This window comes from Phocoena sinus, chromosome 16, assembly GCF_008692025.1.
Source record: "Phocoena sinus isolate mPhoSin1 chromosome 16, mPhoSin1.pri, whole genome shotgun sequence".
Taxonomy (NCBI): Eukaryota; Metazoa; Chordata; class Mammalia; order Artiodactyla; family Phocoenidae; genus Phocoena; species Phocoena sinus.
Window position 1 is genome coordinate 56648416 of NC_045778.1, and position 23750 is coordinate 56672165.

The 23750-nt window shown below is 42.7% G+C and overlaps 2 protein-coding genes across 4 annotated transcripts in view; one reads left to right on the forward strand and one right to left on the reverse strand.

Moving 5' to 3' along the window:
* Positions 1-478: 478 nt before the first annotated feature.
* DNMBP (dynamin binding protein) overlaps positions 479-23750 on the reverse strand; it is a 110970-nt gene continuing 87698 nt past the window's right edge. For all 3 annotated transcript variants that reach the window (XM_032609029.1, XM_032609027.1, XM_032609028.1), the window contains 11 exons: positions 19451-19598; positions 18839-18856; positions 18271-18470; positions 16571-16701; positions 15549-15653; positions 12857-12985; positions 8247-8579; positions 7702-7881; positions 6021-6219; positions 3432-3973; positions 479-2136 (listed from right to left, as the gene is read on the reverse strand). In XM_032609029.1, the coding sequence (XP_032464920.1) occupies positions 1951-2136; positions 3432-3973; positions 6021-6219; positions 7702-7881; positions 8247-8579; positions 12857-12985; positions 15549-15653; positions 16571-16701; positions 18271-18470; positions 18839-18856; positions 19451-19598 (2171 nt within the window). In that variant the 3' untranslated portion in view covers positions 479-1950. The remainder of the gene's footprint in view (positions 2137-3431; positions 3974-6020; positions 6220-7701; positions 7882-8246; positions 8580-12856; positions 12986-15548; positions 15654-16570; positions 16702-18270; positions 18471-18838; positions 18857-19450; positions 19599-23750) is intronic.
* LOC116741869 (ORM1-like protein 1) lies at positions 9851-10327 on the forward strand. The gene has a single exon (XM_032609031.1). It carries the CDS (start codon positions 9866-9868, stop codon positions 10325-10327), a length of 462 nt encoding a protein of 153 aa, XP_032464922.1. The 5' UTR covers positions 9851-9865.

Sequence of the window (23750 nt, forward strand, 5' to 3'; positions counted from 1 at the left end):
ATAATTATTTATCTCTGGCTGCGTCTTCATTGCTGCACGCAGGCTCTCTCTAGTTGCGGCGAGCGGGGGCTACTCTTTGTTGTGGTGTGCGGGCTTCTCATTGTGGTGGCTTCTCGTTGCAGAGCACAGGCTCTAGGCGTGCAGGCTTCAGTAGTTGTGGCACACGTGCTCAGTAGTTGTGGCTTGCGGGCTCTAGAGTTCAGGCTCAGTAGTTGTGGCACACGGGCTTAATTGTTCCACTGCATGTGGGATCTCCTGGACCAGGGCTCGAACCCGTATTCTCTGCATTGGCAGGCGGATTCTTAACCACTGCGCCACCTGGGAAGTCCCGACAAAATGAATTTTTGACCTGAGTTTCTTCAGTTAGTCTCTCCCATCTCTTGGGATCTGAGCGTTACTGGATTGTCAAGAAGTTACCCCCAGAAATGTGAGAAGGTTCAGGCTAAACGTGGAGGGAAATCAAGAAAACATACTCATGGCCCTTAGAAATGCTTTTATTTATAAAATAACTACTTAAATATAAACATCTCTAGATACAAACACTATTCACAAGAGACTCTTGCCTTGCTTCCTTCTGACCAACCAGCAGACTCAGGGGGGCCAAGGAGTTCACAGGTGTCTCCCAATTCATCATAACTTTAAGGCAAAGGTGCATTTGGAGGAGCAAGGGCTGTAAGGCTGTTCTTAATTCCCTTTCTTAAAAGACAAAATTCATGGTTTCCTGTTCCAAGGTAGGCTTTCTTGTCTGGGGCAGACCTTAAGAATCAGAGCCCTGCTCAAATAGAAACTTCAGAGAGAGATTCTTAGTGTTAGGATTAGTAAATATCTTCCTGAGGTGGAGGGAGGCACAATCAGGCACTTTAGATTCTGTTTGGCTTAGACCGCGGTCTCTGAAGCACGGGGGCTGATGAAACAGGAAATGCTTATTTCCAAGTCTAGGATAAGCTACTTCTGGGACTGCTTATCCGAATTCAAATAAGACACACGCGTTATGTTTTCTGCATCTGTGGACAGTAGTGTGCTTGGATGAAGAGGAGAGGCATCCAGTCTCCCAGCAGGCTAGACTGGCTTCAGCCCATCGCAGAATGAGTCCCTCTAATGAAATGGCGGGAGCTCTGATCCTGTTCTCCTAGGAGAGTCTATCAGATATTGAGCTTCAGGAGAGAGACCAGGAGACATTATCACGCACAGACCATATAAAGTAGGATGACTGTCAGCAAGGTGTGGAGGATAGCACCTAACGGGAAGAGAACCTCTCAGATGAAGGTTCAAGGAAAAGAAAGACCCTAAGCATTTTTTAAAAGGAGAAAGAAAGTAGTTGAATTTTGCCCAAGCAATCTGGAAGTGCAGTGAAATAAATAAGAAAAGATTACAGGTGGTAGCGTTTTAGGGACCTTTAGAAATAAGGGGTGTGTGTGTGAATGTGTGCCAGACACTGAGGTTTTAAAACACCAGATTTGGTACAAGGTCGACAAACTCCTTGCCACATGCAGAGGCGCAGCCTGAAAGGGCTCCCAGAGAATTCTTTTCATCCAAGTCGGTTTCCAGTCAGTCGATCATGGCGCATGGGGCCACCCCAAACTCAGTATGGCACAACCAACACCAACTTCTTCTAATGCTATAGCACAGCTTCCAGCATATATTGGATACTGGTCTTCTGACTGGAAATTTCTCGTTTCCAAAAGCTGACCCCAGTATTGGCCTCTCTTCTCACGGTCACTGAATCACTTGCAAGCCCCAGGGTCCATTTCAAATTCTAGAAATTCTAGCAAGCATCAAGGTTGACAGCCCAATCAAAGAGAGCAAGACTTATCTTGTGCCCTACTGTGCCATGGTTAAGCCATGCAGGCAGGGCCAGTGTCTCAAGAGCAGGCGCCCTCTCAGTGGACAACAGGACCCTTCAGCAGAAGGAAGCAAAGGCAGCAAGGTTGAATGGGACGCAGAACAGGTTCAGGTGTACTCAGTTTTGCAGATATAATTGGATGGAACATAGCCCTTCTTCCCATTAACTTCGGCTAACCACCATTCTGTATTTCCTGTAACATCTTTAAACTCCAGGATCTTGAGTCTCTGATTGGCTGACACACTCAGCTCATTTGGGTTCCGTGCCTTGAAGGTATAGACAGCAAAATAGACCTGTGTGAGGAAGAGAAAGTGAGTTAGGAAATGGGAAACAGCTTAGAGCAAAGCTGCCCAACAGAACTTCCTGTGGTGATGGGGACCATCTGTATCTGCACCATGCAATATGGCAGCCCTTAGCCACATGGGCCATTGAACACTTGAAATATGCCTAGTGAAATGAAAGAACTTAATTTTAAATTTTGTTTAATTTTACCTAACTTAAATAGCTACATACGGCTTGTGGCTACCCTAATGAACAGGTCAGATTTAAAGAAAACCAAAATTCACATATTTTTACTTTCAGAGTTGCCTTAAAGAGTGAAAGAAGCTGCAGTCAGCATGGAAGATGGATGAGACACAAGGATGCCCTTCCATACCCCTAACACAGAAATTCTGAATTTAAAAAACTTAAAAAAAAACCCAAAACACAACTAACCTCAAAGTGAGAAAGGATGCTCTCTAGGTGCCCATAACAAAGCTATCATGCAAAGCAAGGGTGGTATTCAGTGATCAAAAGGAGAAGTCAGGAGGCCCGCAGGGGCACAGGGATGAATACACACCCGAAGGCTGGGGTTTAGGACCTGCTCAGGAACTGGAGCTTATGACGCTAGAAGTGAGCTCCTTGCACAAAGTCAGAATCTAAGAAAGGGCCATTTCCTCCCTTATCACATCTAGAAAAACTGCCTGCTGGTGGGTCCAGAGCTGGGATGTGCGTCCTGGGCTGTGGTTTGTAACAGAACCACAGAGAGCTCACAGACGATGGTAAGACACACACAGAGACTCACTGCTGCAAGTGAGCAAAGGCAAGAGGCAGGTGGCCAGGGATTCCTCAGCTGTGGATGTGAAAGTGGCTTTAAAATATGTAGGTTTAAAATGTTTAAGATACAAAGACAAGAGCAGGCCATTATGAAAAGAACAGGAAAAACTGAAACAGAGCCAGATTTTTATTTCTGAATTCTAGAAATAAACATATAGTTATTTGAATAAAAAACTAAGTGGACGAGTTAAACAGCAGACTTTATACAATGGAAAAATCAGCACACTGGAAGAGTGGGAAAAGCTTCATGGTACAACCCTGTAAATGCCCCAAGACACAACAGCCTGTGAAGTCAGCCAGGGAAGGGCCCAGAAGGGGTGGAGCTGCCCACTCTTACAGCAGCGAGTTTCCACAAACGCTTTAAGGATTTGTCTGCGAGCCCATCTCCAGGTCACCCCCAGGCCCTGGGAAAGCCTCTGACTCACCCACTCCTGGGAGGGCATCACCTGCATCTGCTCAGGTGCAGTAACCACAGTACCCAGGCCGCACTCACCTGGTTGCCTTCCGCCTCGCTGTTTTCCAGCTGTCCGTTTCTGTCATCCAGAGACAGGGCTGTTCTTGCACATCCTTTTACGAGGTCTCTACCCTGCCCATTTCGCCCTGGCACGGAGTAAGCAGCCATTTCTGGATGCCTGGGGTTTCGGGAGCTCCTCAGAGTGGGAGCAGGCTGCTGAAGGTCTCTGGCAGCGTCTACCGAATCCCAGGGCCCGTGCTGGGAGGGGGAGTCTGGGTCCGAGGGGCATCTGGAAGGGCTGCTCTCTGAGTTCAAGGATGCGCTGAGAGTTCCTTGGTCAAATTCCGTCAGTGAAGATGTGTCTGGAGGCTGTTTCTGGGAAGGCCCTGAGCTAAAGGACACGGCCACACTGCTGGGGTTGAAGGTCAAGGTGCCGCCGCTGTTCTGCCGCCGGGGGAACCTGGGGGAGGAGCTGCTGTGCTCCGACTCGGTGGAGGAGTGGCTGCCCACGGAGGCGTCGGAGTGGCTGCGGCGTGCATTGTAGGGCTTCAGGAAGGAGCTGTACACAAAGCCTTTGGTGACTGCGGGCAGGAAAAACAAACATGAAGAGCTTTTCGTGGGAGGAGGAGGGTGGAGGAAATCAGGAGAGAAGAAACTATGGTTTAAGGTCAATAGTGAGACAAAATAAGATTCCTAGAGACAAACAGAACAGACACCATCCCAGGGCACAATGTGGGTGGTAGAGACAAGATGCTGTGGCCTCCTGCCAGTTCACACCTATTACAACCGCACCACAGGTGAGTGACAAGGGGCTTTGCTGAGAATTAAGAGACAGTAACATAAACAACCACAGACCACATGTCTGAGTGAGCATGAGTAGATGAAGAAAACAGAAGGGCCAGACCATGGGAACAAAGGCTAAGGGGAAGACTTAACTAAGGATGTGTTCAATTGTCCATCGAGTGTGGTAAAAAGGGATTTTAAAAACCATCCTCAGCATGACAGAGGCCCTCGGATATGCCTCCCTGCCCTCTCCAACCACACACTTGAATCTGTCCCTGGTTTAGGAATGAGGTGGGAATCCTGTGGGAACTAGCTGCTTACATTAGTTAGAATACACATCGAACACATGTTCATATCAATAAACTGCCTAAGATGAGGACAGAGAGGGCCCTCAGCTAAAACTTTTAAGCATAGATTAGGGATTGAGATCCCTAATCCATAGGAAAAATTGTTATATTTATTAGGAAAGAATTATCTGTTAAGGCAGGGACCCAGAGTATGTAACCTCGACTTGAGCAAGGGCCATCTCTGTCTTGATCTTCAGAGTGTTTCCTGGACCTAAAAAAAAGGCCAGCCTGCACTTGTTCTATCTGCTGGGCAATGGGGAGGAGTCCCCTGAGCAGATGCCAAGGGGTGGAGGGTCTAAGAGCTGATGCTATGAGCTTCTGGCTACCACTTTACTCACCAGGATTTAGCAGATAAGGAAGAACCCCAAGGACAGGGGGGGCTCAAACATCCTGGATCTTCACTAGGAGTTCATCTGTCTATCAGTGGCTCTCACCTGTCATCACCCTGGGGGCCCCATCCTTCGTCCTTCCTTTCCCACTTCAATCTTTACTATTTTGGGTAGGCAGAGCAGGGGGCTGAGGGAGGAGAAAAAAATCCACACAACACTTTTAAAGAAACTGAGAAATGTTAAAATTTTCAGTTCTTGTGGTATGAACATAGATGTTTATTATAGAGGCCCACAATCCTTTTCTAAAACACTCGGGGCCAGATGTGTTTTGGAATTCAGATTTGGGGATTTAGGAAAGGTAATTAAGTATACTATAGATTTCATGATATACCCAGCAGGGTCTGGGTCAACACCCCATAGTCAAACCCATTCATGTTTCTGTAGCAAAACGTATGCGACTAGTCACACCAAAAGGGAAGAGTAATGATCATAAACAGCCTCACATCATTTGTTCAGGTTTTGTCACCAAATGAGTTCAGATCAGGGCAGGTTTTGGCAAATTAGTTCTGAAAAAAAAACCTCTGATATTTCAAAGCTTTTCAGATTTTGGAATTGTTATTCATTATTCTTCTTTGTACGTTGAAAAAAAAATTCTGTATGCCTTCCCCACCCCCACTCCCAACAGAAAAAAAAGCTGTAAGCTGTTTTTAAAGTCATTCCCTAAATAGTCATGAAGTAAAATTGTTTGTTGGTTGGGGGCAGGGGTAACTCAAAAAGCAAACAACCCCTTCTTAAAGGTTTTAAATCCATATGCTCACAAAACACACCTACAGAACTTGTGGTTCACTCAGGTTAGAATCGAGAGGGCAAAGGACCCTTCAGGCAGGATTCACTGTCTGTAAAGGTAAAGCAAGGCAAGATCTTGCAAGGTAAGTAATGGAGTCTCCTCTGGAATTTTTAAAAAAAACAAAAACAAAATCAAAGACTGGTTTTGTTTCAGTAATGACTTGAGCATTACACTCTCTCGAGATGGAGACAACTTTTAAGGTTGCTTTTCCCTTTAACCGAACACTCTCATATTTTTCTCTGGCCTACCCAGGATTCAGGCACAGCCCAAATCACTCTTTCCTCATTCAGAGTTACAGTAATCTGTCGCCTACTGTTCTTACCTCCATTGTCAATCAGCCAGCGGTTCTGGCTGCCCATGGGGTCCTTTTTCTTAATCACGCCCACCAGGTCACCTTCCAGAAGTGAGACGTCCAGGTCCTGGGCAGCATTGAAGTTCCGTTCTGCTTGGAAGAGCTTTTCAGGGGGATACCTTACCAAGAGGGAGGCCCGGAGTTCTTCCGACTGAAGCATGTAACTTGGCTGAAAGGCAATATAAGAAATACAATCATCAGGCTTCCCTGGTGGCGCAGTGGTTGAGAGTCTGCCTGCCGATGCAGGGGACACAGGTTCGTGCCCCGGTCCCGGAAGATCCCACATGCCGCGGAGCGGCTGGGCCCGTGAGCCGTGGCCACTGAGCCTGCGCGTCCGGAGCCTATGCTCCACAACGGGAGAGGCCACAACAGTGAGAGGCCCGCATAACGCAAAAAAAAAACAAAAAAAGAAATATAATCATCAAAACCCCTTCCTGGCCGTTATCCCAGCAGCTCTATTTAATCCCGTATGCTGTCAGTCTCAGAAGTGGAGGCAATGACAGCCAGCTCCCTACTCCCATCAGATGCCTTTGCGCCTGAGTCAGTCCATGTGGCTACAGGTAAAAACTGTAATCTCTTGGGTCACGTTTTGGTGCCTTTGTAGTAAGAAAATTTAACACACCCTTAGTTTTATATCTGTTATCCTGTAACAAAAATATGTGATTAAAGTGCCACCTAAAGAATCAAAATATCTAAGTAATATGAGTAGGTCTTCTTGTATTTTACTGTATGAATCTAAACAACTGAGACTTTCCTTATCTAGACTTCATATCTATAAAAACAATATTCATAAAAATAAAAAGTAAACGTGATTAAAAAATCTGATTTCCTCTTTTAGATCACATAAATTAATGTCTATGGGATTACATGGGGCAAAAATATTGTAAGCACAGATAAATCAGCAGTCTTTTAGGTTTTTACCCCATATAATCTGGTATATCTTACCGTACTTTTCAGAATATGCAAGAATCGAGTTCAAAAAGAAAATAACTCCAGGTTAAAAAGTGGTCAGCCATTAACTGTTCGGCAGTGTATCAGATAACCACCTTTTCCAATACATGATCAAAAATACGGAGCCTGGCAGAATTAACATACCCTTAAGCCAGTTCCTTTCACTGATCAAAGTACTAATATTAATCCTTTACTAACTCCTTTCATTGTATAGGATAGGATCCAAGAATGCTTTTCAGAGGGCATTTTGAAGTCTGTACCAGGAGGCACACTAGTGGTGCCTAGTGATAGTGAGTGAAGGAATGAATGAGAGCATGATAGATTTGAACTCAATAACCTTTATTCTCCAATTATAATAAAATATTTAAACTCCTATTAAATTGCTCATCTGTAGAGACAGAGCTGAGTCCATCAATATTAATAATGATGATGATAATAGCTTACTTGAATAATGCTAACTAATAATGGTGTCAGGCAACGTCCAAGTGTTTTACATATTTTAACTCATTTGAATCTCAAAACAACTCTATGATGTAGGTATAACTATTATCTGTGCTTTAGACATGAGGAAACCAATGAAGCACTTGCTCAAGGACACAGAGTGAGTCATTGTCAGAATTGGGATCTGAACCCAGGCGGTCTCACTCAGGAGTTCACACCTTAACCACCAGGCCATATGAGCCTCTCCAGTTCCACTCACCAGGCCCAGGAGTGGCTTTCGGGTGGACTGGCGCTCCATAGTTTTCCTCTCAAATGACCTCTTGGTGGCAGGAAGAGACTCTGGGAAGAAGGTGAAAACCTGGAGTTGCTGCAGGACCCTGCTGTGCTCCTCATGGAAGACGGCAATCAGGTTCCCTTCCCTGCTGGTGACTTTGAGTAACTGGAGTCCATGCACAGGGAGACCAGAGACAGAGGAAAGAAGAGAACACACGTGAACGATCCCAAGACTGGCACAGTCTCCTTAAAACTCCTCAAGTGTAAGCCACCAACACCGCAGCCCAGTGCCCACAGCCCAAGCTGGCTGGCTCCTCCGGGATCTCTCAGGGTGGAAAGAGAGCCATTTAAAGGCCACAGGTTCCCCGGCTCCATCAAGGGATCAAGAATTCTGATTCCCGACAGGCCTGACCCAGTGACATACTTAATCTACCTAGTTTAATAATGTCTCTGACAACCTGGCTGTGTATTCCCAGAAAAACTCCAGGAGAACTTGGGATTCTACCTCTCCATGGGGAGGGCGGGCCTCACCGAGAGCAACGGCTTCAGCTGCTCCAGCGCCTGGCGCACGAAGTCACAGTGGGCCTCGGCGTAGCCATGCACACAGTTGCTGAAGAGGCCCTGCGCATACTGATGGAACTTGGGCAGCTCGTCCAGCAGCTGGGCGTTCAGGGCCTCGTAGTTGTTCCGGGCCGACTGCAGCTCCTCCAGGGTCTTCTTGTCCTTCAGCTTCTCTGCCCGTTCTGTACAGTTATAGAAGTCCAGAAGCTTGTCAAAGCGTTTCTGCACCAGCTTGTGGGGCCCCGTGAACATGTTCAGTAACTGATTCAGGGGAGAGATGACCAGCCGCTCTGTCCTCTCCTTCTGTGGGGACGAGAAAGGCATGGCGTTCAGTGTCCCGAATTTGTTATGCTCAAAACTATCTTCAGGTGGATTTTGTTATGTCCTGTACCACCTGCTTTGCTCCTAGTGCACAAGCTAAACCCATGCAGATCCGACACCAGATGTACGCACATATCCTACAAAGCTTCTCAGCTTGTAACTCTTCACCCAACTATTTGCTCACGCCAAACAGTGTGCAAAATAGCTGCATAGTTGATAAATGCTAAACTACATACATGAACATGATGTTTGCATTACAACCCATTTGTGACCATCTGTCTGGTATCACTTGCGTGTATGTGTCTATATATAACTTGAATTTAACTTAATATTTAGTTGTTAAAAATAGAATTACCATATGACCCAACAATCCCACTCCTGGGCATATACCCAAACAAAACCATAATTCAAAAAGATACATGCACCTCTATGTTCACAGCAGCACTATTCACCATAGCCAAGACATGGAAACAACCTAAATGTCTGTTGACAGGTGAATCGATAAAGAAGATGTGGTACATATATACAATGGAATACTACTCAGCCATAAAAAGAACAAAATAATGCCATCTGCAACAACACGGATGCAACCAGAGATTATCATACTAAGTGAAGTAAGTCAGAAAGAAAAAGCAAATAACACATGATACCACTTATACGTGGAATCTAAAATATGACACAGGACTTCCCTGGTGGCGTAGTGGTTAAACAATCTGCCTGCCAATGCAGGGGACATGGGTTCGAGCCCTGGTCTGGGAAGATCCCACATGCCGCGGAGCAACTAAGCCTGCGTGCCACAACTACTGAAGCCCATGCACCTAGAGTCTGTGCTCCACAACAAGAGAAGCCACCCAATGAGAAGCCCATGAACTGCAACAAAGGGTAGCCCCCACTCTCTGCAACTACAGAAAGCACGCGTGCAGCAACAAAGACCCAATGCAGCCAAGAATAAATAAATAAATAAAATATGACACAAATGAACCTATCTATGAAACAGAAACAAAATCAGTGACATAGAGAATACACTGGTGGCTGCCAAGGGGGAAGGAGGTGGGAGAGGCTTGGATTGGGATTGGGGATTAGCAGATGCAAACTGGTATACAGAGAATGGACAAACAATAAGGTCCCTCTGTGTAGCACAGGGAACTATATTCAATATCCTGCAATAAACCATAATGGAGGAGATGCCGCCGTTAGCCCTGCAGCCACCGCGGAGCTGATACTGCTCTGAGCCAGCCAGCCGCCGGGAGTGGGGTGGCGGCGCAAACATGAATGTTGGAGCTGCCCAGAGTGAGGTGAATCCAAATACCCATGTAATGAACAGCCGGGATATGTGGCTGACATATGCTTTGGGAGTTGGCTTGCTTCATATCGTTTTACTCAGTATTCCCTTCTTCAGTGTTCCTGTTGCTTGGACCTTAACAAATGTTATACATAATCTGGGCATGTATGTATTTCTGCATGCAGTAAAAGGAACACCATTTGAAACTCCTGACCAGGGTAAAGCGAGGCTCCTAACTCATTGGGAACAACTGGACTATGGAGTACAGTTTACATCTTCAAGGAAGTTTTTCACAATTTCTCCAATAATTCTATATTTTCTGACAAGTTTCTATATGAAGTATGATCCAACTCACTTCATCTTAAACACAGCTTCTCTCCTGAGTGTGCTAATTCCCAAAATGCCACAGCTACATGGTGTTCGGATCTTTGGAATTAATAAGTATTGAAATGTGTTCTGAAATGAACAAAAATTTTTTACAGCTACTGAGTCTTCCGTAAGGAAGGAGTGGTTAGTAAACTGCACCGTTTCTGTGATAATGTGAAATGAGAGGTAGCTACATTGGAGAGCCAGCTGCTGGTTCTTCAGAGGCTGTTTTGAAGTGCAGATTCTTACAAGAAGATGCCTCTGTTTAATGAATCTGGTATCCTTCTGACGAGGGGCTTTAGTTAAATGGCTATAAAGTAAGGGTGTAGTAGATAAATCCAAGGAAATAAGAGATTTATAAGAAACCAAGTCCAGCTTAGCTTATAATGAATGGGCATTATGTTAGGAGAAGAAAATGTTTAATCATTCAGTCATGGTCAGTTTAAGCAGAGTTACATGTAAACCAGAATCATTTCTTTACAAGTTTATTATAGATTGTTTTTATTACCATGCATATTCCTCTTGTGTTATCTAAGAGGATATATCCCTCTTGTTTTATACAAACCAATTCCTACCTTACGAATGTACTTTTTTGGTTTTGCAGGCTCAACACTGTGTTGATGGATTTATTAAGTTACTGAGTTCAGGAAGGTCCACCTTCACGACTCATGGATGATAGAAGGTAGTCAGGCACCTTAGACGCAGCCTCTGAGGCGGCCTTCTAATTTTGGAACAAAGTGGGTTTTGCTGCCTTTCCAGGTACAAGGCTGCTAAACCAATTAAGAAAATAATTTATTTCTCATAATTAAAGTATATGGTAACTTAGAGTTCTGCTTATTTGGTTGAGCAATCTAATTGTTGAAGTCTGCCATTCTTTAGCGTTGGAAATTTAAAATGGACAACTACATAGCCAACCTGTGATCTGGCAGAAACTGCTTCTCTAGCAATACTATCAGAGTAAATAATGGAGTCTTTTTTTAGCAGGTCTGCAGTAAAAGGTATCTTTCCTTAGTCCTCCTGCTCTCAATCTCCATACTTTGCCCATTAATATTTTGCCTGTCAATGCACGAGTCTTAGTATAGATAACTCAGAATGGTAACTATTTCCAAAGCAGCAACCATATTGAATCCTTGTGACTTAAGAGAAGCTTTCTATAGTTGCTGACATTAATTGCAAGAAATAACTATATTCCACTTTGAGAAGTAAACATGTCAAAAAAAAGTTCTGATATGTGATGAAACTGAAAAACCTAGAACATTTGTAAGCAAAACTGAGTGAAAAGAATTATAATACCAACTTAAAAGTCAATTTGTTTCAAACTGACTTTTGGAGGTAATGATCATTGTTTTGTATTTCAAAAGTATTGAGTTTAGGAATCTAAACTTAGGAATTGAGTTTAGTTGTATGATAATGCCTTTGTATGTTTGTCTTTTCTCATGTATTTTTAAATAACCAGTAATCTATACTTTAATAAATTTTTCTTTGGTGTAAAAAAAAACCATAATGGAAAAGAATATAAAAAAGAATGCATATATATGTGTAACTGAGTCACTCTGCTGTACAGAAGTTAATTAACATAACACTGTAATTTAACTATACATCAATAAGAAATAAATTTTAAAAAGATTTAGTTGTTACATAATCTGGGGTAGAGAAACTTTCACACACCCATCATACCTCTTCTACTCATAACTACTTAGTAATAATCTGTTTTCACTTTTCAAAAGTTTTTGTCTAATTCTTTCTAGAGGGATAGACATAGAGGGCACAATATTGACACAAAAGAACATAAACAGGTGCTTAGTAAATTACTTTTAATAAGATGCTACTGTTAGAATAACCGTATGTTCCCCCAAGTTCCCCCAATGTTTTCTAAAGATGCTTCAAGCATCCAGAGATCTCCAAGAAACTATCAAAGCCCACCCACTTCTACTCAGGAGATATATATAGAATATATATTTAGAATTTCCCAAGCAATTTGGCATTTAGTAGTCTTTACAAAATAGTTTGTGCCATTTCAAAAATCTGTTTGTTACTCTCTTAACTATGCAAAAATATTCCGTTTTAAGTTATTAGTTCTTTAGTTATTTTCTTTTGATCAGTTATCAGTAGTGATACCAGATTAAATTTCCTGGTTTTCCTTTATCCCCTGAAACTGGGCTGATCACAATTATAAAAAAATCTATTTGCAGGGCTTCCCTGGTGGCGCAGCGGTTGAGAGTCCGCCTGCCGATGCAGGGGACATGGGTTCGTGCCCCGGTCCGGGAAGATCCCACATGCTGCGGAGCAGCTCGGCCCGTGAGCCATGGCCCTGAGCCTGTGCATCCGGAGCCTGTGCTCCGCAGCGGGAGAGGCCACAACAGTGAAAGTCCCGCATACCACAAAAAAAAAAAAAATCTGTTTGCATACATGCAGGTCCTATCTGTCCTTTCAGCTGATTGAAAGTCAGGTTCTGAATATAAAATTCTGATATGAACTTAGCTAAAGAACACTAGGATTCCTGGTCCATGGAAGCGTGTCTCTATGGAATTAACTTTTCCATGAGCTGGATGTTAGAGAGAACCCTGGGAAGAGACCCAGCCTGAAAAAAGTGGGCTGAAGAGTCACTTACAAAATTTGTGAAGAGCTGGTCACTGATGTAGCGATGCACCTTCTCGAACTGTTCCAAGTCTCTGTGTCCCTTCTCCATGCACACATCCCACATGCTCACGGCAGCCACCACCTTCACACATGCCGATTCCTGCAGCCAGTTACAAACACAGGTAAGACCAGACAGAACTTCTAGCCTCCATCATTCATCCTAGATAGCAGTTAGCAGTCAGAACCAAACCGACCTGCCCGTCCAAGGGCTGTCACCCATTGCTAGGGAGACAAGCCTTTTAAGAGTTGGGTGCTCAGGTGTATACTTGCTACACATTTAGATAACATGGGGAGAAAATAGCCAATAGGGAGATATCAAAATTAGAGGAATTGTAGGGTAAAGTCCTAAGGCAAGGGAACCATACTTGGTCAAATCTCTCACTTTAAGCCAATGTGTTCCTGGAAAGTCTTATAAGCCCTCAATTTTACTTGATCACATTTTCAAAACATGAATGGAGAGAGTTTGCTATTTAAAAGAAGTGTCGGAAGCACTTCAAATCAGTGGGTATTACTCAATAAATGATAATGACAGGTAACTAGATAAAAAACAAAAAGTTGGATTCCTATATACTAATATAAATTCCAGCTAGATTGACTAATATAAAAAAATAGAATGATAAAAGTACTGGAACATAGGACATCTTTTTAAAATTATCTTGGAATGGAAAAGACCTTTTAAAGTATGACACAGAACTAAGAAACCATAAAAGTTTAGTTAGACTACACAAAAATAAAACTCTTCTACACAGAGAAAACATTTTAAGCAAATTCAAAAGTCAACAAACTGGGGCAGGGGGTATTTGTAAGCCAGCAACTCAGAAGAAGGGCTATTTTCTCCAACATATACAAAGGTATTACCAGTCAATAAGAAAAAGAACAATAAATCAATAAATAAGTGCCCCCAAATATAGACAAATCACAGAAAAAGAAATATAATGATTCAAACATACAAAAATATCCTCAACTTCATTCATAATATAAGAAATGTAAATTCAAACTATATTAAAATAGCAATTTTTACCTTTCTTGCCAGCAAAGATAAGACATTTTGATTTTGATAACACTGTATGTTAGCAAGGGGTGGGGAAACTGTTTCATACATTGCTGGTGGGGAGTTTTCACTGGTATGATATCTATGAAATTTGCATTGCTTTATGATTTGGCTCAGAAAATCTAGTACTCTGGCCTTCAGATATACTCACATAGATCAGAAAAATGATCTACATGCAAGGATATTTCTCGTGCCAATGTTTCTAACTTTTTGCAACAACTTAAACATCCATCGATGGGGACTAGTTAAATTTATTATGGCATGTCCATAACAATTAAATACTATGCAGTTGTAAAAAAGAACAAGGCAGCTCTGTGTGTGCAAATATGGAACGATTTCCAAAATGCAAAACCCAAGGTGCTCAACAGTGCGTGTGTGTGTGTGTCTCTCTCTCCCTCACACACATATCTCTGACAGAAGAATCTGATAGATGTGTCCGCCTCTATAGATGACTAGGAGACAGGGGAGGGGGAGGAGTTATTTTTACTTTATACTTATCCCTTTGGTAGTTTTTGAATTTTGTACCATTTTACTTAAAAAAAAAATAACAATAATGATTTTTAAAAAGCAAAGGATCTCTTTTAAAGGAAATTATTTGTTTCATGGGATGAGATTTTCCTGTGTGAGGGACAGGGGTACATGGTATACTTATATAAACACTATTCTATTAAATCAACAGAGAAATTACGGGTTTTAAGAGAAAGGATTCTAGTCCTGGTTCTGATTTCATGAAGGAAGCACTGCCTGAGGGAAGGAAGACCAGGGCCTGCCTGATCTCCCAAGTTCTTGCAACTCTCTAGGACCTATTCGTGGCTCTAACAACCTTAGAGGCCTATGTACAGTTGTAAATAAATATTATTATTAGGAAGCACACCCCACAGGAACCATTCTCTTACTATTTGATCTTCAAAATGATTTTGACAAAATGAACTGTCACAAGTGCTTCTTCTATAACTGGGTACAGGAGACAGGGGGAAAAGAGGGTGATGAAGCTCGAAAGAGAGGAAGGAAAGAGCTAGGTCCCTTTACTATGAATACAACAGTGCTGATCTTCTGACATTGTTTAACTTTTAAATAACCTGTAAGAGGGCCTTCCCTGGTGGCACAGGGGGGTTAAGACTCCACGCTCCCAACGCACAGGGCCCAGGTTTGATCCCTGGTCAGGGAACTAGATCCCACACTCATGCCACAACTAAGAGTTCGTGAGCCACAACTAAGGAGCCCACGTGTCGCAACTAAGGAGCTGACGAGCCAAAACTTGCTCACCTGCCGCACCTAAGACCTGCTGCAACCAAATAAATAAATAAAACAATAACAGGAGGATATTCGTTCAGTAGTTATATCTGTAAGAATCCCAATAAAAAGTCTGTCATGGCATACTGGTCATTTGAGTCCAGGTTATTCCACATTCATTAAGCAATATGCGGATGAACAGGAGAGCGGATGGAATTATACCATATGTGATTCCTTTTTTTTTTTGGCTGGGATCTTAGTTCCCTGACCAGGGATTGAACCCAGGCCCATAGCAGTGAAAGCACCGAGTCCTAACCACTGAACCACCAGGGAATTCCCCACTGTACATGATTCTAATGAGAGTGATGTCTTTACTCACCCGGATATGCTGGAGGTAGAGAGACAGGTCTCGGATAAAAGATTTGATCAATCTTTCTTGCATTCGGAAGTTTTTCTCTGTTTCTTCAAATACTTCATCTTTAATCTGTTCAAAATAAAAAAGTGCTGTTAGCAAATTGGGACTCTCCCTCAATAGATCTTATTGGCAAAATAAGAACTTTCTTAAAGCATCTTTTGTTTAAATTTTGAGCCTTTGATGTTTCCCTGAATCATACTGAATTGGATTTGACAGAGCTCCTAAGTACACACAGGCCCTCCTGGCTCTAACTGACCCCCTCTGTTCCTGATGGAAACCCTTTGCTGGTCAGGCTGTTTGCTTCACCAGTATTGTTGCCTTGCCTGGTTTGCCCTCCTCTCTCCCTCTGCCAAACCTGCCCCTCTCCTTTAAGACTCAGATTAAATCTCTTGCCAACATGAAACACACTCTCACGGAGCTCCAGTTTTTTTAAGTACCACAGCGTGTAGAGAACAAACTACAAAGCTTAGCAACTGATTCTTTAGCTGGTATTTTCCACCGACTGTATCACATACACATGGTTCAGTGCATGAAGTCTGGAGACTGGATCTACTCTGTTGATAACTGTTTTACAAATCACTCAAACCTCAGACTTTACATTTCCTCATGTGTGACAATATGGTGTTGAACAAGGTGATCTCTGAAATCCCTTCTAGCTTAACATGTCTACAATTTTAATTTTGTCTCCCCAAATAGATTATAGCTCCTTAGGGGTGTCTAAAACCATGATAACTATTACATGGTGACCGATTTGGCCTCCTGATTTGCCTTTATACACACTGTAAGCAGCTCACCAAGGCTCGGATGGAGGGTTGGGTGGATGGATTTAAACGAACAGTAGCTGCAGGGTCCTGTATCCACCAGCTAGCAAACACCAGGGGAGGTACTAAGAGGGGAATCTTGCCAATTCACACCATGCAGGCTGCCCCGTGGAGCCCTGAAAAGCAGCCAAAGACAGGCTGAACCTTCAAGCGCAGGAACCTCACCTGTGGGGCAAAGCCAGTGAGGTGCTTCAGGTGACTGCTAACCCGGTTGGATTTCTTGATGATGGAGTGGATGTTCAGTTTAGAAATTTTCTCCATGAGGCTATCTTCATCACCCTTTCGGTACTTGAGGACTGGGGAGTGAGTCAAATTGGTGAGTGAAGAAAGCCCTCTTCTGAGCATGGACAGACTACAAATGAGACTAACAACCCAAACTAGAGCTAGTGCTTGTTTTCAATGAGCTTATAACTGAGTACGCAAAACGTTAATCCAAATCACCATTTATGGACAGATCAGATACCTGGAGAACAGCAGAGACTGTGCGCAGACTGGAGAAGGTTAGAGACAAGGAAGGAAGGTCGCAGAGGTGTAAGGAACAGAGCCTAAGATTTGGAGTCAAGGAAACCTGAGTTCAGTGCCTGGGTCTGTCATTTCTTCAAGGTGTGGCCTTAGGGAATTCCCTGGTGGTACAGTGGTTAGGACTCTGCACTTGCACTGCCAGGGCCTGGGTTCAATTCCTGGTCAGGGAACTAAAGTCCTGCAAGCCATGGGGTACGGCCAAAAAAAGGTGTGGCCTTAAATAAGCCACTTAACTCCTCTGAGCCCCATTTTCCTTTCCAATAAGATGTAGAAAGTAACAGTACCTGACTTACAAGACCACCTTAAATGGTCTCATATACAAACAAGATATTTATATACAATCGTCTCATAGTGAAATGCTATGCAGGAGTTTTTAATTCATCTATGTGTCATGCATCAGGCACAGTTTGCAGAAAAGCCTGGAAATAAGAGTAAAAGGGTAGCAAGGGAAGGCTGGGTGGTAGCAAAAAGGCACACTTTACTGTTGTAGGAGATTAAGATGACATTACATGAGGAGATATGAACCAAGACAAAGGGCCAGATGGCCAGAGAGCTTTAACATCCACAGCCAACATTAAACACGGGTGTCATGGCTGAAGCGGAAGGGAAAAATGATTTTAGATAAATATGGAGATTAGTGGAGAGACAGGCAAAGAGGCTATATTATAGATTCTTTGAGGATATGAATAATAAATCAGTTTAGCATGGTCACCATGCTATACTCATTGAGTGTTCAAAATCAAAGCCTCAACAAGAGATTTGATGAGACAAAAGAAATGGTTCAGTTTGTTCTATATTATAAAGAAAGAGAGGGTGTCTGGCAACTGACTGCACAGTTCTGTGGGGGAGGGGAGGGGCACAGACCAGAGGCAGGACTGATGGGACCAGGGAGGTGGGCAAACCCGGGTCTTCTGAAAGAACACAACAAAGTTCTAGCTTAAGTGGAAACACTGAAATATCCAACCAGACGTGCGGAGCAAACACACATAAGCATGGACTGAAGAGGACTGCCTTCAATGAGTTGAGAAGGCAATCACTCATGCTTGAAGGAACTCTCCTGATCAGCCATTCTCTAATAGGTCTTTATATCTCTTAGGAAAGACTCATTGCTATAAGCTTTATCACAGGTGCCTTATTTCCAACATGCATGGTTGTGCTTTTATTATGATCACTGTTTTTTTTTCTTTCATTATCTCATTTTCCCCAAATTCTATTACCATTTTTTCATCACAGCCCTATTACCTACCATCTGCTTGTCCACCTCTGGTGAAGTAATTAATTCTTTTGAGAAGGAGAACATTCTCAAGGGTATACCTCCTTTTCAGCAAGTATGCTTTTCTTACCCAGGTCCTTTCGACGTTTATATTCATTAATGTTAACGTTGATTTCCTTGACTGCAAGGACTGCATTGGTTAAAGGCACTTTATCTGGGTGGGACTCGGGGGTGGAATTCAGCAACTCCATCAGCAGCAGTGGGTAGCGCATTACTCTCTGCACTGGTTTGATGAGGAAGGAGCCCAGGTTAATATAATTTGTGCATCCCCTTCAGGAAAAGGAAAAACAGAGACTTCAGTCAACTGTCAGTAACACAGGGCCTACAGGTAGTATTTGTTATTTTCCTAATATAGCTCCGTTCTTTCACCCTACTTCCCAACTTAATTCATTCACATTTACTGGGCACCTAATAAACACCAGGCAGTGTTCTAGATGCTGCGGATTTAGTAGTGACCCAAAAAAGTCCCTGCCCTAGTGGAAAGAGGCAGACAATAATCAAACAAACATTATATGAAGTGTCATTTGGTGGTAAGTGCTACGGAGGAAAATACAGCAAGGCAGGTCTACTTCTAGGTTTCTGTCTATAAAGGAAGAAAATAATGAAACGAGCTTCTGCATCAAGTGGCAAGAACTTACCATTCATTGTACAGGCTCCTACAGGGCAGTGAGCATGAAAAGAAGAAACAACTGATTAAAGAGAATACTGATGCTGATTTTCACATTCCTCTCAGAACACGTTAGTCCAACTAATGCCTATTAGCTGGGCAGACAAAAACCACATGGGACAGAAGGGGAATTGTGAATGTCTATGGTGGCATATCTAGTCTATTAAAAAAAGTCAATAAGCCCTTAACTTCACTTTGACCTACTTAGACATATATTATATCCTTATAGCCTGCCTCCCTAAGACAGGAGACTCTCACCTGATGGTCAAGAACAACTGACTTTATCTTCTTACCTTTTCTCTCATTTGGACCAAACTATCTTCCTGGCAGCTTCTTACCTGAAAATGCTAACTTAATACTTTGTGTGTATAGATAAAAGTGATTTTAATGGATAAAACTACAAGCAGGAAGCTACTTAAGATTTCCATGATACAGAATGGGAAAAGGCAAGTTACATAATAGGACCTACGATAATGTATCACTTATGTTTAAAATATGATAGATCCATAACATAGACATGGGAGTGACTTCCAAAAGGCAGAGCTGAAGAGCTATGATGGAATGAAGTGCTCAAAACTCCTACTTAAGATCTGCCAAGGAGTCCTGAAGATGCTTCTGGATCTTCTCATCCTTCTCATATATTTCCAGCAATGAGATGGCCTCATCATGATTCTGGCAATAAACCTTGTATGTTCCTTCAAGCTCATCTCGGTGATCAAGAAACACCGGTCCTTTGGAATATACACAAACATACAGTGTTTTTTAGTAACTTTCTTCTCAGCATACTAAATGGAAGGTATATAACCAAACTTTAATACCAGATAATCCTATCACAAGAAATGAGAATAAGACTATCCTTCAAATTAATATGATATTTCCATGTAACCGCTTAAAATTCTACTTATTTAAAGCAAAATTTAAGAGAACTATCTCATCCATGTATTTATTTTTCAGAACGCATACACATGCACACGTGCATGCACACACACACAGCTGGTCCCTGAAACAGAGTCCAGTCCCTTTTCTGTCAGGCAGAGTAAGGCATTTGCAAGTACTCTCCGTATAGGCATGTGATCAGAACCTGTAAAGACCCCTCAGCTCTCTAAGCCCCAAATCTCCAGAGGGGTGAAGAGATCCTTCTACGGCAGCAGCTTCCAACCTTTTCTTTGCACATAAATACACAAGACTATGAAGTTTATCATATTAATAAATACATTAATTTATAATATAAATTATATATAAATATATTAATACTATATTATATAAATATAAACCCTCTGAATCTATGATATAATAATATATGTACTTCTTTATAAAGCACTGAATAGCAAAACATAGCGATGAATCTAATAATCACCATAATTTCAAAGTATGATGAGTGACACAAGAGACTGGTATAACGTGTTGTTTCTGGTCATTGCTGGAATTTCGAGATACTGCAACAACTTAATGTGATACGAGCAGGTGACTTCAGTTGGTGACAAAGTCACTGTTCCCTACAGTCATACCTTAAATCAATGCTAAATTTCTGTTATAAATAAAGAAACTTCTATACAAGTTGGTGGAGTACTTGAAATCTACTCATGGACCCCTGGTCTACGCCATTTGGGCATAGGAATAATTCCTAAGCAAACTTCCCCGGAGCAAGTTCATTTAGATCAGCTGCCTGAATGTGCCCATTCCCTGAACTGTTAAAACTGCTCTTCCTCTTGCCCCTCTTCCCTCTGTGTACCTGGTCCTTCCTTCTTCAGCTTGCACTGCTCCCCAAAAGACAACGTCCTCTCATCCTTGAGCTCCTCCCTCAAATTATGACCCTACTTACTGCTTCCCCTATAACTATTTCTCCCAGCCGCTGTGGGCATAAACCCCTTCCCTCAGGGAACCCCATCCGTTTCTCTACAAGGTCACCTCTGTTCCCTCCATGTTGTGTCCTATGGAATTCCCTATTCTCGTGCAGAGCACTTTCTATTTAAATGAAATGTATTTCCTTGATTATAGCTCCTTCCAAAAGAGAGCCTTGACTATGTCCATACAAACCACACTCATGCTGCCGTCCAACTGGCAGCCTTTCTTTGTCTAATCCTGTGACTCAACAGGCACAGGAGTTAAGAGTGGGGCTGCTTCCTTTTGACGTTCAGGGCCACTTTGGAATCCCTGAGCCACCAATGTCTTTATCCAGTTTCACCATCCAGTATTTGCCTGTCTTCGCCCCTTCGTATCCATTCCCCACCAGCACTCCCAGAACCTTCACTCTCACACCGGTTACACTGTACCTCCTCCATTCATGGGTTTTACCCTCCCTAATGGTGACTCTTCTACATCAACTACAAACTAACAAAGCTACAACTTAATTTACAGTGTCTTTCAAATTTGGGTCAAAACCCATGAATGGGTCATGGAATCTACTTTATGGGTATGATCAACACATTTTTGAGGAAATAAAATGGAATAGAAAAGAACAGAAAACATTGAACACAGTAAAAGTAAGCACAGACACACACACACAAACATGTATCCTGGTCATTAGGTAAAATGTATTTCTTTCTGTGGGACATGCTTAAAATAATAAAAAAAAGCCAGTTCCTTAGATATTACTACATATCCAGAGTCTCCTTGTACTTCTTCCTCATCTCAACCTCCTCGTCTTCTAAATCATCCAAGCCCTGAACACCTACCATTCTCTCCTTCCCTGTGGACCCTGTCCTGGCTGTAACTAGAATCCTTCTCCAATCAGGCTTATAAGTTAATTCAATGATGCTTTTTCCAGCATCCTGGATTACCCTGGATTTTCACCAAGTTATCCCCTCACTGTATACTTTTCCATTTTTATTCCTGGATCATAAAAACTGCTTGGAAGGCATACTTTTATTAAAAGGGGAGTTAAGGTGTAGTGCAGAACAGTTTGAATAGTATGCTACTGTTTATATAAATTTTTAAAATGGGGATGGGGGACCAGGGTAGAGAAATATATATGTAATTGCTGTTATGATAAACTATCTCTGGAAGGAGATATAAGAAAACTGGTATCATTAGTTGCTTCTGGTTGAGAAGAGCTGGGTGGCAGGGGACAGATAGAAGAGTTTTCATTAAGCAGTTCTTGGTACCTTTCAAATTTTGTGCCATGTGAATGCATTAAAAATAAGTTACATTTAAAATATACTCAGGGTTTCCCTGGTGGCGCAGTGGTTGAGAGTCCGCCTGCCGATGCAGGGGACATGGGTTCGTGCCCTGGTCCGGGAAGATCCCACATGCCGCGGAGCGGCTGGGCCCGTGAGCCATGGCCGCTGAGCCTGCGCGTCCGGAGCCTGTGCTCCGCAACAGGAGAGGCCACAACAGTGAGAGGCCCGTGTACCGCAAAAACAAACAAACAAACAAACAAAAAACAAATATATATATATAATAATATGTATTATATATGAAAATAAATTAAACGTAAGCAAAATAAAACATTGCTTATGCAATTCATGTCAATCTGCCCTTTGCTAGTGGCTCAGCGAAGCTTTAATTTGCCTTCCCTGACTTCTCAGAACCTTCCCTTATCAGACACTCAAAACCTTGTCCTTTATTAATTCCCCACTGAATGCACTGCTTGGCCTCCTGGTGGACCAAGACTGGAGCCCCCAGGCTGGTGCTCTCATCCAACCTCGGCTTCGCCTATTGCATACCACGGTCACTGCACACTGTCCCTCCTTGTAAAGCTCTGAGCCGGACGGTTCCTAGGCCCTCTCCTCCCCCATCCTCCGCATGCCTTCAGCTCATCTCAGTCGGCTACCTAAATCCTCGGTTGTCTTGGGACAAGAAGGGGAAGGGAAAAACAAAAATAAACAGCTGATATTGTATGGGGGTGAGATTATGGATATTCTGTTTTCATTTCCTCTTTTTACTGTTGTCATAATACACAGGTAATAAAATAAATTGAAAAAATGTTTGATTAATAATTAATTCCTTTCAGATACCAGTTTCTCTCATTTCTTTCATAATTCAAATTAATAACCTACAGATACTTATTTCAAGTGCCTTATGAAATCCTATAAATTGGCTTTTATGCTTTATAGGGTGACCCCTATAAAAATGAGGTCACCATGGCTACCTCTAATCAATGTGTGCTTCTTCTTCCTCAACCTCCCTGACTTCTGACCTCCCCAATTAAACTGAGAGCAGGACCCCAGGCTTCAGTTTCTCTTGCAGCTGTTCTGTACAGGATTTAACAGCCTATGCAGAGATGACAGAAAAGACCTGAGTCTGAATGTTAGTCCCATCAAGTACTAGCCATGTGACCCTGAGCAAATTACTTCCTGCTGTAAGTCTCAGTTTCCAATCTGTAAAGTAAGATTAATAGCAGCTAAACCTCATAGGGTTGTTATAGGCAACAAGTGTGATAAAGCTTGACATACCTTGAAAGGGTGTGTGGAGTACAATAAATACCAGAGAAATGTTAACAAAGTTGCACTATCACCTAACATCCCACAGCCATTCCTGCAGGAGGGCAGAGCCGTGACTGTTCTTATGTCCATTTCTCTCCCAGGTGAGTCAGGTCAACACCACCTAGCCTAAGTCAACATAATGAGCCTACTCCCCTCTCTAGTGATCTGTGTAGGCATACGCATGTGACCCAGCTCTGGCCAATGAGAAACAAAGAGAATTCTGGTGAGGGGGCTCTGGAAAGGCTGCTTACTATTAAACGACACAGGGTCAATTTTTCCTTCTACTAGATGTTGTGATGTGTGTAGTGGAATGGCTAGAACTGTGGTAGCATCTTGTCACTATGATTACAATAACATAGCAAAGTGATAAGATGTCCCCCTCCCACAAGGCACCAGAGCTGGTCTGTATGACCAACAGAATATGGCAGAAGTGATGGTATGTAGTATCTGAGATCAGGT